This window comes from Spea bombifrons, chromosome 5 (assembly GCF_027358695.1).
Source record: "Spea bombifrons isolate aSpeBom1 chromosome 5, aSpeBom1.2.pri, whole genome shotgun sequence".
NCBI classification, from domain to species: domain Eukaryota; kingdom Metazoa; phylum Chordata; class Amphibia; order Anura; family Pelobatidae; genus Spea; species Spea bombifrons.
This window is the reverse complement of record NC_071091.1, coordinates 48,862,809-48,879,449: the sequence shown is the minus strand read 5'-3', so window position 1 is coordinate 48,879,449 and position 16,641 is coordinate 48,862,809. Positions and strand designations below refer to the sequence as shown.

Below are 16,641 nucleotides of genomic sequence, written 5' to 3'. Positions count from 1 at the left end.
CGGCTCCATTGTAGGGCCGGCCCTGAGGGTGGGGAAAGTGCAGCCTATAATAGGGTAATTAAGAAATGGTTCGCGCGAACCGGTAAGAACCGGCTGAATCCCACCACTGGTACTGACCACTGCAGACTAGGAACACCCCACAAGAGCTGGAGATGCGCCAACAGATCAACTTTGAGGACAAAATGTTCACTTACTGCCTAATATATCCCACCCACTGACAAGTGCCATGATAATAAGATTATCATTGTTATGGCTGATCTGTGTATTTGTTAGGTTATTTTCCTATTGATTCGACAGATGGGTTTGTGTATTTAGTGCTTAGGTTTTGGTTTGTAGTTTTGTTTGTTTAATTATCAACCTCTGTGTGGCATTAAAAATAAAAGCTGCCCACTTTTACACAAAAATTTTGTCCTCTGCAAATTTAATACCCTAGCCTATCTATATATAGTATATGTATACACATATAACAAAATACGTTTATTGCTTCACATTGGTAACCTATTTTGTTTCCTGAAAGGAAATAGTTCTTTTTCATGCACTTGGGCTTACAGACAGCAATTTAAGATGTTATGTTAGTTGATGCTTAATAAAGCATTTTGTTGGTTACAAAATATGCCATAACTCAAGCAGATGTTATTTTTGCAGAAGTTCAGATGCATGTGATGTGTCTAGTTTAGTCACCCCCTATTTCTGGCTATATTTTGATGACAACATGATCCTGATTGCCTTAGATCATGGTAGCTGTTAATCTCCAACTTTTTTGGATACTTATATTTGTTTAAAGTAATCTATCTAGAGGGCTAGACCATGTTCTTTTGATCATCAGGGAATAAATGAAATCAACACTTTTAATTAAAATAAGTTATGTTTGGTATAGCTGACCACCTAAATGCATATGAATATTAAACCCTGTTTATCCGCGGAGACATTATAGAGGGAAACCAGAACCCTGTAGTAATCAAGAGCAGCTTAATCACTCCTTGCCACCGGAAGTGGGTTCTGTGGTTTGGCTGTGATCAGGCTCATGCAACACTACCACTTCATACCTTTTCCAAAATAAACAAGATTTCCTTGGATACCTATCATAGCGTACAGTTAATAGGATAGCCTAGGCCAAGGATAAGGCAAATGATGTTCTATATAATATGCTGGAAGACTATGGAGAAGCCAGGTAGATTATTTATATTTCCCATGTATTTCCAACCTATAAACATTCTTTAGAAAATTAACAATAACAAGGATTGATAGGGAGACATTAGTTTACTGTTTATTCTTGGTGGTACTTTAGCTTCCTATGTAACCCAGCATTCTGCTTGCTCTTTGAGATGCTTTATTGCATTGTCTGCTTACCTTTAAGTCAGCAGAAATAATTGCTCCTAAGTCCCTCTCTTTCGTTGAAACAGAATGGTGCCAATGCTATATTCTGCCTTTTTTACATCCCAAGTACATTATTCTACATTTATCAATACTAAACCGCAGCTGCTACACTCTCGATCATTCTTCTAATTTACTTAATTTAATTCGCCATTTGAGTTGTTCCACCCGGGATGTCTACCCTGTTGCGAACCTTTGCATCATCTGCAAAAGGACATACCATACCAATAAAAACTTCTGCAATATCACTAATAAAACTATTAAAAAGTACAGGTCCCAGTACTTATCCCTGAGGTACTCCAGTAGTTACAAGTCATTCCTCTGAATATACACGATTAACTACAACCTTCTGCCTCCTATCACTTAAACACTGCCTGAGAAAGAGCTTTGCCAAGCTCAGATTAGCCCATGACCCTAATATAATGTCACGTCCGTCGTCACCTGAAAACACAAACTGCAGAGGTTCTTCAGCCCTGAAACAACTTACAAGGGGTTGAGACACAAGCTAAGAGGAAAGGGTCTAAGACAATCCCATCAGTAAGGAACCTCAGGTTTAGGCAGGTAAAGTTCAGCCAAACAGCTAACAAATATTTAAACTGCATTTTTTCATCAGTGTTCCCAAACTTTTGAATGGAAGTCTATAGATACGTGTGTGTGTGTGAATATATATATATATATATATATATATATATATATATATATATATATATATATAGTATCTCACAAAAGTGAATACACCCCTAACATTTTTGTAAATATTTTATTATATCTTCTCATGTGACAACACAGAAGAAATGACACATGGTACAATGTAAAGTAGTGAGTGTACAGCCTGTAGAACAGTGTAAATTAGCTGTTCCCTTAAAAATAACTTAACATGCAGCCATTAATGTCTAAACCTTGACAATGAAAATGAGTACACCCTTAAGTGGAAATGTCTACATTGGGCCCAATTAGCCATTTCCTCTCCCCGGTGTCACATGACAAATTTAGACTGTTATACAGGCTGTACACTCACTACATTTACATTGTAGCAGAGTGTCATTTCTTCAGTGTTGTCACATGAAAAGATATAATAAAATATTTACAAAAATGTCAGGGGTGTATTCACTTTTGTGAGATACTGTGTGTGTGTGTATATATATATATAATCATATATATACTGTGTGTGTGTATATATACCGTATTTGCTCGATTATAAGACGAGGTTTTTTTTCAGAGCAAATGCTCTGAAAAATACCCCTCGTCTTATAATCGGGGTCGTCTTCTAATCAGACCTCAAAGAGGTCTGATTAGGAGACTAAGATCCAGATCCCCCGCACCGCTGCAGGGGACCTGGATCCTCGTGTCGTCGCCCCCCCCACACACACACACTTACCGGTGCTTCCGGAGGTGAAGTTGGCAGCGGGGGTTTGTATGCGTCCGTCGCAAATACCTTCCCCGACTGCCAGAGATCAGAGTTCCCCGCACCGGTGCGGGGAACTCTCATCTCTGACAGCCGGGGAAGGTATTTGCGACGGACGCATACAAACCCCCGCTGCCAACTCCACCTCCTTCCGGCTGCGGAATGAGACGTCAACCCGCTGCCCCGGCAATACAGCAGGAAATTGGAAGCACCGGTAAGTAAGTGTGTGTGTGTGTGTGTGTGTGTGTGTGTGTGTGTGTGTGTAGGGCATTTCTGGAATGCCTTATACCCCTATATGCCACTCTGGCACTTAGGGGGTTAAAAGGCATATTATGGGGCAGAGTGGCATATAGGGAGGTATAAGGCATTTCAGGAGGCAGAGTGGCGTTAAGGGGGCATTTAATAGAGCACTCTGCCTCCTGAAATGCCTTATACCTCCCTATATGCCACTCTGCCCCATAATATGCCTTTTAACCCCCTAAATGCCAGAGTGGCATATAGGGGTATAAGGCATTTCTGGAGGCAGAGTGCTCTATATAATGCCTTTTAACTCCCTTAATGCCACTCTGCCTCCTGGAATGCCTTATACCTCCCTATATGCCACTCTGCCCCATAATATGCATTTTAACCCCCTAAATGCCAGAATGGGATATAGGGGTATAAGGCATTTCTGGAGGCAGAGTGGCACATAGGGGGTCAAAAGGCATACCATGGGGCACAGTGGCATATAGAGGGTTAAAAGGCATATCATGGGCCACAGTGCCATATTGGTGTGGCAAGCCTGGGGGCAGATGTGCGTAACTGGGGGACAGGTTGGAAAATACAAGAAATAAAAACAAAAAAAAATATTTTTCTCAATCATAGCTTTTATTAAAAAAAATAGTTTACATGAATTAACATTTACTGGTAAAACTTTTTTCCTTTAGGGTCGTCTTATATTCAGGCTTTTTCTTTTTTTCCTAAGTTAATATTCAGATTTTGGGGGGTCGTCTTATAATCAGGGTCGTCTTATAATCGAGCAAATACGGTATATAATCATATACATATATATATATATATATATATATATATATGATTTTCACAACAGAAAGTTACGATTTTGTTGTCCCAATGACCACATGAAAACGGGTTTTTAATACATATATACTGTTCATTTACTGTAAGCACCATTTTACTTGGTGTACAGAACTACAAAATATAATAGTCGTACATTTTGAGTAAAGTAAGATATAGCTTACTAAATTAAAACACAAATACGGTTCAAACCATATTGTTTCCAGATGGAGTCACATACATTTTTAACACAGCTAATTTTTTATGGATTTAATAAAAACAAAAACACCCAGATCAGTGTTTTTAATTACTATGTGTGACTTTATTCATGAAGAAACAGGGTATGTCTTTCCAGGTGCCTTATATGATTGATATGTATATTTTATTTAAACTCAGCTCATATTCTACACTGTTGGAGAAGTAACTGAGACTTCTGTGAATTCTCAAAAAAAGCCTGGACATAACTTGTGTTCATTGGTGTCTCAAATTACTCAAATGTCTTAATGGCAGAAGCAGCCATTATTTATATAATTTATAACATATACAGCAAAGGTACAACTGCACAATTAATTAGCCCAGAAAACATAAATATACTATGTTTTCTGGGCTATCTTTAATTGGCCATATGGAAGAAATATTGATTTACAAATATTTTTATGGGAGCTTACAATATATAATTAGGGGCATGTTTGCAGAATTGCCATTACAATGATGATTCTGTATGCTGCATTATAATTATCCATGACATTATCAACACAACTACACTGTGTTTCATAGTCAGCACTAATGTAGAAATGTGGATGGTTACTGGCATGTTTTCTAATCATGAGGGAGGAACTACTGGGTGCATCTATTGTATTATTGTAACTTTCTTTTCTTTTTGCAGAAGTGGATGCAAAGAATAATTTAACCCTTGGAGTAGAGCCCTGCGCGGGACTACTTTTTTAATCCCGCTCCCGCCCGCTCCCGCGGATTTTAATCCCGCTCCCGCCCGCTCCCGCAATGTGGGTGTTCCGCTCCCGCCCGCTCCCGCCACATTTGTGGCCAATCCCGCCCGCTCCCGCCACATTTGTGGCCAATCATGCCCGCCTCCTTACCTGATTTCCCGCGCAGTCCCGCGCGTTTGCCCTCGAGTTGTTCCCTCACGGCGTCTCTTCTCTTGCTCCGCCCAGGAACAAGGCGGAGTCACAGGAAGTGACGTCACATCACGTGACTCCGTTTTGTTCCTGGGCGGAGCAAGCTAGGAAACACTGTGAGGGAGCAGCAAGAAGGCAGCCTTGCGGGACTGCGCGGGATTACCGGGACCCGCAGGTACAGTGCCTGACCGCCCGCTCCCGCACGCAGCCAGACCGCCAGCGCCCGCAAGTTTTTTGGCGGGTCCCACGGGACCCGCCTCCCAGTGCAGTCCACTACCTTGGAGTGCCAGCTATGTACATGGCACATAGCTGGTCTTAAAAGGTTAGCTGTACCAACTGAGTAGCATATAAAATGTATCTGTATGGCATGCCCCCTAACTGTCCCTATTTAGGCGGGACAGTCCCGATTTTGGGTCTCTGTCCCACCTATACCTTCCTCTGTCCCGCTTTGCAAATAATGCAGAGCGCGGCGATATGACGTCATCCCAGCGCTCTGCAGCAATAGCCGGCACATAATGCAGTAGGGAGCAGTAAAGCAACAGACCTCACACTCCCACCACAGGATACAGGCTGGAGGAAGAAGGATGGAGGAAGAGGTAAGAGATGGGGAGAAAGGGGTGTAATGGCAGTGTATTTAAGTGTTTGTAAGCTTGTGTATGGGCTGGTGTGTGTAAGAGCAGAATAGTTATTTGGTAGCTGGTGTGTAAGGGCAGTGTACATGTATATGTGTGTGTAAGGGCAGTGTACATGTATATGTGTGTAACGGCAGTGTATATGTGCAGGCCCGCACTGGCCATCGGGCACACCGGGCATTTGCTGCAGCTCCAGGCCCCTACCTTAAAATAGGCCCAGTCAGGACCGGACTCACTGGGCCTATGCGGCCTCTACGGCCGCATTAACGCAGGGCATAAGGGGCACCTGCCCCTTAAGCCCGCCGCAACTGCGACCGGGTCCGCCACTCTAAGGGGCCGGGAAGCCCCCACCTGGGCCGGCCTTACGGGTGTGCGTCCGCAAAGGGTTTAAATTAAAACATCGTGGGTTTTTTTTGTTGTTTATTTTTTTTTTACTTTGTTTAACATCCTCCATGTTAAATAAAGTTTTTGTTAACTTTATTTAACATGGAGGATATTAAATAAAGTTAAAAAAAAAACCCTGATGTTTTAATTTAAGCTCTGTGGGGCCGCAGACCCCTAAGGCCGGCCCTGGTGGGGGCTTCCCGGCCCCTTAGAGTGGCGGACCCGGTCGCAGTTGCGGCGGGCTTAAGGGGTCCTGCGTTAATGCGGCCGCATAGGCCCAGTCAGTCCGGTCCTGACTGGGCCTATTTTAAGGTAGGGGCCTGGAGCTGCAGCTCTATCAGCCCCTAAGTCAATCCGGCCCTGCCGCGGGCCCGGTCGCAGTTGCTGCTTGCTCTGGCAACAAGGTAAGTAGGGTGAGGGAGGGGGGTGCAGTGAGAAGGGGCAGAGGGGGGTTAGATAGTGAGAAATGGGGAGAGGGGATAGATAGTGAGAGGGGGTACATATTGAGAAGTGGGGAAGGGGGTACATAGTGAGAAGGGGCAGATAAGATGGGGAGAGGGGGTAGTGTGAATGCGTATGAGAATGAATGAATAAATGTGTGGATGAATTGTGTGAATGCGTATGACAATTAATGAATTCATGTGTGGATGAATTGCTTGAATGATTTGTGAGACTGCATTAAGGAATGTGTTAATGATTTGTGTGAATGAGTGAGTAAATGCAAAGATGGTACATGAAGGGTGGGCTTTAACAATAATGAATTTGATAGGCACACATTGTGTGTATCATAGATGTATAATTGATTTGTGGAAAGGCAAAGATGGCACAAGCAGGGTGTTTGAGCCTCGGAGACCAAGATGGCACAGTCAGGGTGTTTATGGGACAAAGATGGCACAGGTCGGACTGTTTGGGGACAAAAAGTCCTATGTGTGTTATCTTGGTGCTGGCCAGGTTCTATGTGGGCAGTGTGGATGCCAGGGCTGTCTTTGGGGTGCCCAACCAATGATCTATGCCTGTAATTTAGGGGGTTTTATCTATACCATTAATGCTGAGGTTTTTATGTGACTTCCAATTGATCTGTAGCTGCAAAGCTGGGTTTGTGTGTTATTCTGTTGATCCGTATCTGCTATGCTATGTTTCCATACATCATTTATGTATACCTGCAAATACAGGGTTTGTATGTCTTATTCAGTTAGTAAATACATGCAATGCTGTTTACATGTGTTGTTTATTACATGTGAGTTCCAGTGATCTGATATTTTTCTTGGTGCGGGAGCGAAAGGAGTGATTGCATGCTATGGAGTGTGGAGCGGGGCCCAAGGAAATGCTTACGTAGGGTCAATTTTTTTTATATATATAAAATGTATTGGCAGCAGGGTCAAATATTTACATAAATTGGCAGCAGGGTTTAATATTAATATATATTGGCAGCAGGGTCTAATATTTATATATACTGGCAGCAGGGGCTAATATTAAAGAATGAAAACTAACTGCCAGTTCAGATGTTATTTTAAAATCATATTTCAATCATGTCATCAATGCATGTCTAATGTATATATATATATATATATATATATATATATATATATATATATAAATATAAGCTCCAGAGGAAGTGCCGGCAGCAGCAGAGGTTGTCTGCGATGCGCACAGACCTCCACCGGCTGCAGGAGAGGAGGATCCAGGTCCCCTGCAGCGCTGCAGGAGATCTGGATCTTAGTCTTGAAGTCAGACCTCTATTTGGGGTCTGATTAGAAAACAACCTTGTATATAAGACGAGGGATATTTTTCAGAGCATTTGCTCTAAAAAAAACCTTCATCTTATAATTGAGCAAATACAGTATATATATATATATATATATATATATATATATATATATATATACCGTATTGGCTCGGATATAGGCCGCACCCGAATATAGGCCGCACCCTAAAAGTTTTTAAAGAAAAAAGTTTCTGCCCCCCCGAGATATGCTGCCACTCTGGCGTCCCGGCAAGGGAGATTGTTAAAGCACATCGAGCAGACGTGCCGACAAGGGAGATTGTTAAAGCACATCGAGCAGACGTGCCGGCAGCGGAGGTCGTTCACGCTCATCGCCGCTCCTGGTGAACGTCTGCGCGATGCGCTTAGACAATCTCCTGTGCTGGCAGGGGAGGCTGTCTGAGCGTATCAGAGAGTAGGATACAGGTCCCCTGCACCGCTGCATCCTAACCCTGCTGCCTGCCCGGCGCCCAGGACTGCGTCGGGCGCTAGACCCCGAATATAGGCCGTACCCCCACTTTATAGACTTAAAGTGGGGGAAAAAAGGGTGGCCTATATTCGGGCCAATACGGTATATATATATATATACACCTGTGTGTTATCTCATGTGCTTCATAGTGTGTCCCTGAATGGCAGAAATAAAATGTGGTCACCCTATTTAGGGCTAAACGGCCACATTTGGGAAGTGTGCCTTTTTCTAATTGGAATTTTGACACGTGGTCATCCTGTCCCCATGTGTTATTCGGGACATCGTTGAAGCTGGTCAATTCAATTTTTAAATGGTAGATGGGCCTTGCTTAGGTGTTATTTAATATGCACAGTTAGCCTAAGGCTATCACACTATATGAAATATTCAGAAAGTGAACTCACTCCCTGATAAAGTTTTAACTCATCAGCTTCACTGTGCTTTATGAAGTGCCCATTTTTATAAACAGCATAAAGCATAGCTCAACCAGTATTGTAACTTTCAAGAACACTCACTGATTTACCATTAATTATACAAGGTTAACCAAGCTCTTTTGGCAAAAGAAGATCACTGATTCTGTTGTATTCAAACTAACGTATTGCCAGGTAGTTAAGATGTTCAGCTCTCCTCCAAGCTCTCATTTTAGTAAATAAATTATATATTTAATTATCAGTAAATATGGCAAAATACCTGCTAAAACAAAAAGCTCTCCATTCACTATTGAACTATGCTACTATTATTATTAGACAGATAGATGATGAGCCAATTTTACACCAGTAAATCCACAATTCATACGAGAAACAAACTGGGCATAATATAGGCCGCTACTGTCCCTGTGGTGTAGGGTGGGACCCAAAGCTTCTTGGTGTACAAATTGGCTTTTTAACTTCTGCAAGTCAATAAAAGTTGATGGTATTACCATTTTTTTACATTGTCATATTTACCTTTTAAAAGTGCTTTGCCCTTAGGTTTTTTCTCTTTGATTCTGTCTTTTTCTTTCTCACTGTCCTCTTGTGGAAATATATTCTCTTGCAGATTGATAGAGCTGGAAAGCTGCAGATTAGCTAAATCCTGGGCAGAAATAACAAAAGGGTTTCAGCCATAGGGTAAAATAACTGTTTATTTTGTTTTTAGCAAGTATGCAATCAATGTTTAATATACTTTAAAATGTAGTAAGACTGATACTGTTCATTGGACCTACACCTTAAATTTTTCTGTAGCCTGCAGAGTTGGGGATCAAGGAATTTAGGGTACTGAAAACAGTAAACATGAATCCAGCAGGTGAAATCACTTATCAAGCTGTAGCTGACTGTATTATGATAAAAAAAATTGTTATTTGTGTTATTTTTTATTAATCAGATTGCTTCAAATGAGATGCCATTCACAGTTTATTTTCTTGAGGACAATCGTCCACTGGACAAAGTCCTCTTCTCAAAAATTTCAGTACAGGATGGAAAACAGTGGATGGACCTGGAAACTGAATGTCCCTCTCACCCTCAGAGGCTGTCCCTCGAGTCCAGAACAGGGCTGAGGCACATTGGAAGGGCAGTGGGGGAAAGCTTGCACTGCCGCTGCCCATGCTGTACCTGTTCTGTGGATAAATGGAGAACTGCAGTTCCCAGTGCTGTCAATCTGGCACCGTTCACAGGCAATTAATTCACTAGAGAAATTTTAGAAAAAAAGAATACTTTATGCTTTTATATGCTCGTTTCACCATCTGTTGCACAGTTATAACCAACAATTTAAATGACATTCTTTTATTTAAAATAGTTTGTGATTTATTTAAGTCCATTTTAATTACTGTATTTAAAAATATAGCAGCATTTACAAATTACTAATTATTAAAAATGTAAATGCAAATATTTAAATGGATTTTTATATGTAGTTCTAAACTATTAATTTATAATAAATGTAAAAAAGAGCAAATCCAAAATACTGAATCATATATACATATATATGTGTATATATATATTTAAACATATATATGTATATACAGTATATATATATATATATATATATATATATATATATATATATAGCAAAAAATATATGTTTTGGCCATATCAAACAGAATTGTTCTGAATGTAATTTATTTTAGGTGGATGTTTGTAATTTTCTATTTAATACATAATTAACTCGTGTCAGCATAATTTTTTCAAAATATTAATATTCAATTTACAACTTTTGTAAAATCAAACGTATCAAATGTATGGCAATAGATGATGTCTATGAATGTAAATATGTTCACTTTAAAAAACAAGCACAGAAAAGTGAATTCTGAACCCCGGCTCTTGACTGAGGACTGATAATTATTGTACACAATTGTATGTCAATTCATGTACTTTATTGCATTTGATTTAAAGTAATGGATATATATATATTTTAATAATTGTCTCATAGGTTCATATATTAAAAGAATGCCATTTTATTATCACAAATAACAAAAAAGGATGCTTAGACCAAGTGCCATTCTGTCCTGCTTCACAGCAGAAGCAACACATACCAAAGCAACAAAACTTAATGTCGCAGGCATGTATGAAAAGATACTGACAGTGGAGGAGTTAGAGGCCCTACCTGTACCTAGGGTAATCTGCATAAAGACAGCAGTAAAATATGCATTTACATTATAATAAGGAGGAGGCATATTATTTTCATTTACATACATTTTTACACTATATAAGCAAAACATATATAAATAAATACATTTGGAATATTCAGTAAGGCAAAATCATATTTACTACAACAGATAACATTTAAATTCCACTGCTGTATAACTAAACTTCTTTGTAACATTATTTTTTTTAACTCCTTCACTGCTGACGAATGACTTTGGCATAATTTGCAGTGATTATACCGTATTTGCTCGATTATAAGACAAGATTTTTTTCAGAACAAATGCCCCTTGTCTTATAATCAAGTTCGTCTTCTAATCAGACCTCAAATGAGGTCTGACTATGAGACTAAGGGGACCTGGATCCTCCTGTCTGGTAACCTCAGCTGCTGCCGGCACTTCCACTGGGCGTCTATCACCGAGTGCCGGCGAAAGTGCCGGCAGCAGCGGAGGTTGTCTGCGTTCATCGAGCACAGCGGGGAATTCTCTTCTCTGCCATCCGGCGAACGTCCGCTCGATGAACACAGACAAACCCCACTACTGCTTGTACTTCCACCGTAGCTTCTATGACGCAGCACCGGCGTCACACGACCTTCCTGTGCTCATAGAAGTTCCGTACATAGGCACATAGGGGTATAAGGCATTTCTGGAGGCAGAGTGGCATTTAGGGGGTTAAAAGGCATTTCTGGAGGCAGAGTGGCATATAGGGGGTTAAATGCATATCAGGGAGGCAGAGTGGCATATAGGGGGGTATAAGGCATATCAGGGAGGCAGTGTGGCAACCCTGGGGGCAGATGTGCATAACTGGGGGGCAGGTTGGCAAATAAAAGGAAATAACAAAAAAATATATGAATTCATATTTACTAGTAAAACTTTTTTCCTATAGGGTCATCTTAGATTCAGGCTTTTTCTTTTTTCCTAAATTAATATTCAGATTTCGGGGAGTTGTCTTATAATCAAGCAAATACGGTAATTGTGTATGTTGTGCACGTCCTTAACATACCGTTACAGTTCAAAGCAAGTGGGCCTTAAATATCTATCCATTTATCCATAGATTTGTTTTTAGGGGAAGGAAAATGAGCGAACACAGATGAATAGTGCATACAGAATATCACATATTGAACATACATGCACACATAAAAAAGTAACTATAATCAATTTTAAATCAATTTTCAATGTGCCCAGCATGTAAACATTATCAAAACATTATACGCAGCACACGAGTTACTACTAGTTTATACGTAAACATTTTTACATGTAAAATATCAGACCTCAAAACATCTGAAAAACATAAAAAACACTTACATTCCTTGAATCAAAAATATATTTACACTTACAATAAACAAAAACAAGACAAAATGCCATGATGACTGTTGAATTTTGAATCAATTGAGTCAATTACATATTCAGAATTTAACTGCTGTGATTGTCTGAATAAGAAAAAAAAACATTAAGTGCTCTACATGGAAATCGTGGAGCATTATTATAAGGCATAAAATGTCTTATGCAAATTTTAACTAAACAACAAAAACAGATCAAAGATATACACTAAAATCTTAACAGATATTAATCATTACACGTACGTAACACAAATGTGGAGAATTTACATACATATACTTACATGCCTACAAATCATGTATGTAAATTCCAGCTCGTGAACAAAAAGGCTACATCTGCAATATGGAAATAAAACTACATTTTTTCACCTTTCCTAGTATACATTTGATTTTTTTAAATATGTTTCACATCTGCATTATTAATTGGAACAGTATTTCTTTCTCTCCCTCTCTCTCTATGTATGTATGTATATATATATATATGCAACTAATATATATATCATAAGCAGATTAGAATAGCAACATGAGTACCATTTTGTTGTTGTTTATAATCTTGGAATTCTTTTCATTGTCCACAACACAATTCTAAATACTTATGTTAATGAAGGTTAATTGAAATAGTTGTGAGAGTGTTAAGAAAATGTTTAGATTGTATGTACTGTACGTATCTACAGTAGATCAGTATTTACAAAACAATTCAAAAGGCAAATGTGATGTGCTGAAATCTTAGAATTTAGCAATTTAAAGTTAGCAGCATAAGGATACTGTACTCCTTGCTATCTTTTCCTAGTACTAATAACAAAAGTCTGGCAAAGGAAATCCTAAAGGAAAGGAAAAAATACATGTAGCAAGCGAATTACTAGTCATCAAGAGACAAAATTAGTGGTACACACCTGATTGTCTGGATACTCTTCACCAAATGTAAGAGGGGAGGGTTCCTCACAAACAGCATGGCTTCTTACGAGTCTGCCCTTTGCCCCTGACTGATAAAGGAAAAAGGAAAAAAATCACCTTGAGACATTTAACAGGGCAAATACATTGTTATTGTTTATTAATTTATCCTGTAAATAAATCAATTTGTCTAAATCTTGGAAAACAGAATAATGCACTAAGCATTACAGTGTACAACTGTATGCAATTTAAACATGACAATCTTCAATAAATATCACACTTACTCATGTATAAAAGCTGCATTAACCCTTCAGACAACAAAAGAAACAGATAGTTTACTTGTATTAAAACACAGATAACCATGGAAACATACCTTAGGTCTCCTTTTTTGCTGATTCTGATTTAGTGTTCTTTTCTGTAGGGGTAAAAAATATTTTGACATTTATTTACTGGACAGTTTTTTAGATTTTTGTGTGAGATTTAAACCTTCAAAAATACAATTACTAATTCAGTTAATTTAGAAAACATTTTCACACTTCTGGTAAAAATTTTAATTCAAATAATGACCACTGCTGCTACGATCTACAGCTGAATAACATATAGACCTCATTAGTGTTTGTTATCCTAAAAATGTAATATGCATAAGAATATTACTATATTAAACAACTTAATGATATAAAATGTTTTACTTGATTAATGTTATTTAAAATATATCAAATGTTTATTTTGTAATTAGCATCTATGTTAAATCTGTGATAACTGAATTCTCTTTTTATCGCAAATTCTTTCAGTGCTATAACAAAATGCAAAATTACCTCACTGAAACTGGTTAACAGGTACGTTACATTAACCATATAATTCAAATTAAAAACTAAAGAAGTATACTAAATACAATCTTAAATAACATTAAGTCAAAATGTAGAATAATGTAACCTGTATCAGCTCACAAAATAAAGCAGGAAGCGAAGAGGCAAATTAAAGAACCCTCATAACATCACAATGTGATTTCTCTTTTGATTTTTTCTCGATCTCACACACCTTCTCATCATTTTCCTTTTCTGTCTCAAGGCTTCCTGTCTGATTAATGATGTTCTTTTCTGGGGTCGTTGGGGAGGTCTCTGGCTCTTGTTCTCCTCCTGTCTCCTCCAGTGTCACTTGGTTCAATTTATCTTGCTCAGACATTGTCTCAAACAAATATTAAATAATAAAGGTCTGATGCCCTGAAACAGCAAACCAAATGTATGTAAAGACAGGTGCATGTATATATATCTATATATCTATATATATCTATATATATATATATATATATATATATATATATATAGATATATATAGATACACACAAACACACATACATCCACACACTTTTCACCTGAAATAAGGTAATTATTCTAAAAAATATTATACATGCATATTCTAATGCCCAATTCAATAATATTTGTTTTTTAGAAGACCAGGAAGGAGACTTAAGAAAAAGAATATGAACAACGGTCTGCTGTCTGACTTAAGCCTTATATACACAAGACATGCTCCAAGGGGGATCAACTTGATTGGAAAGTGATAATTCAATATAAGCATGAAATCTAAATTTGACAATAAAGCTTTCAGGGTCAAGATTTCCAGACATCAAACTGACAGCTCCATTATTAAAAAAAAAGAAAGCGTCTTCCCAAACCCCTTGTTATTTCTCTGCACTTTGAAAATCCTACAGGATGTGCTTGGCAGGTAGTTGTAATGAAGATATCACCACTGCACTGCATTACTTACTGTTCATAATGACCTGCAACAAACACTTTATAAATCTTTTCAAACATAAAGCTGATTATTTTATTCCACATCCTACACCATCTTCATGTTAAATCACCAGCAGTGTTAACACCTCCCCCACTGATTTCTTGTCAGAAAGATTCATGAATAATTTAGTGTTTCTGCCACCCACCCTTGAGAAGCACTTAAGTGAAAACCAACACCTCTGCATAAGTGCTCATTACAAGAAATATACCTTTACAGTTTTGTAATTTGGAATTATTACCATGTTATCTTGATTAGACTTTGTAGTTCTACAATGCCTCATATAAGCAAGGGAGAATATAAATCTATAGTTGAACTCGTTTTTATAATACTTTTTTTACTTTAACGTCATACATAATGCTGCAGTTAATATTTTGTCATCACATCAACTACTTTTATGAGTAATTATCACGATTTCTTCTGATGTAATTTAACAAAGCAAACACAAACCTTTTTTAATATATTTTCCCATAATATATTCTTTTGCATAAACATTTTTACAAACAAATTATCAATTAACAATGTAGTGCAATATTTAAACATTTGGAAAACATTTTTTTCCAAAATATGCCTGATAATTACCATTTTATTTTTAAGGTTAACAACCATAAAAGGTGTAAGAAGCAAATGTGTATAATTTTACACCGGCGTACCAAGCCTGTGGCATATGGGAATAAATGTATTTAGTATAGTATATTTAGGATGTGGTAGGAAACCAGGTCATGTACCTTCAAGGGAGAGTTTCGGTTTTGGTTCTTGATGACTTTCTCCCTGCTTGTAAAGCTGTTCACAAGTAAAATCCACACAAATGATCAAAAGCAATCTTCGTCCCATCTCCTCATTAACAGTTCAGTGTGGCATGATGCACTCAACTTATCCAGACAAGTTGATAGCTCAAACCTGGAAATAGAGGAAGAGTTTACAAAAATGCTTTTGTAGATGAGGTAATAAAAATAAAAACAATGTAAAAAGGTGAAAAGGAACCTAATGACCAGCTTCACACAAATCCCTTTAGACGGCTTGATTCTGATCCACCTGTTTCAAGCTGCTTGCTTGTCTGTAATGAAGGCTGCAGCCGGCTGTTCAAGTCATACTAGCTCCTACGCAAAAAGCTAAAATTAACAATTGCATTATGCACTGAAGATTACTCATCGCACTTTTTTTCTATATATTCTGGCACTTTGTGTGTAATATAATGACTCAAAACGGATTATGCATTGATGCATATATTTATGTGATAACATTTTGACTGACTGCAAGTTTTAAAATGGGCACATAATGTTACTTGTGAAGGATTAATGTAGTAAGGCAATACAAATACCCCAACAGTAATGAAATATTGCAGTCTAGTTTTGGGTTCACCTATAAAGCATTCTGAATGGAAGGTCCAACAAAAATTGTAATGACTAAATATGTTATTATATGCTTATTATACATTATATTTCACTAGTACATCTTAAGCAAATTCCACAGCAATGTACAGTGAGGTAACACACAAAAATTACATACTTACACATAAACCAAAAGTTGTAGAGGGCCAGCTTCACAAAATGTTACTCTAGTGTTTATGGCTCTGAACTAAATGTGAGTACAGTGGAGGGCTGGGTTGAGGGCACTTCTCTTCTGGGCAGCTACGATTTGAAGATTATGGGTCATGTCCAGACAAAGGCTATATTTGTCCACAGTAACAACGTTAGGCATCATTCATACTCCCAGTGAGTCATTTGCTGGAGTATGTGCTACTGTACACTTTTAATGTGTTTTCTATGCAGTACCTTTTGGTGAATATTTTGGTGAAT

General features: G+C 38.2%; 1 protein-coding gene across 11 annotated transcripts in view; it reads right to left on the bottom strand.

Annotated features, from left to right (window-relative positions):
* Window positions 1-16,641, bottom strand: part of ARPP21 (cAMP regulated phosphoprotein 21) — a 99,252-nt gene that overhangs the window by 58,424 nt on the left and 24,187 nt on the right. For 6 of the 11 annotated variants that reach the window (XM_053467388.1, XM_053467393.1, XM_053467386.1 and 3 more), the window contains exons 2-6: window positions 15,571-15,742; window positions 14,090-14,271; window positions 13,425-13,466; window positions 13,054-13,143; window positions 9,157-9,283 (exon numbers count right to left, since the gene is read on the bottom strand). In XM_053467388.1, coding sequence (XP_053323363.1) covers window positions 9,157-9,283; window positions 13,054-13,143; window positions 13,425-13,466; window positions 14,090-14,233 — 403 coding nt within the window. In that variant the 5' untranslated portion in view covers window positions 14,234-14,271; window positions 15,571-15,742. Of the gene's footprint in view, window positions 1-9,156; window positions 9,284-9,706; window positions 9,873-12,444; window positions 12,497-13,053; window positions 13,144-13,424; window positions 13,470-14,089; window positions 14,272-15,570; window positions 15,743-15,826; window positions 15,901-16,641 lie in introns of those variants that run through there. The other 5 variants (XM_053467387.1, XM_053467389.1, XM_053467394.1 and 2 more) reach the window with 5 other exon arrangements.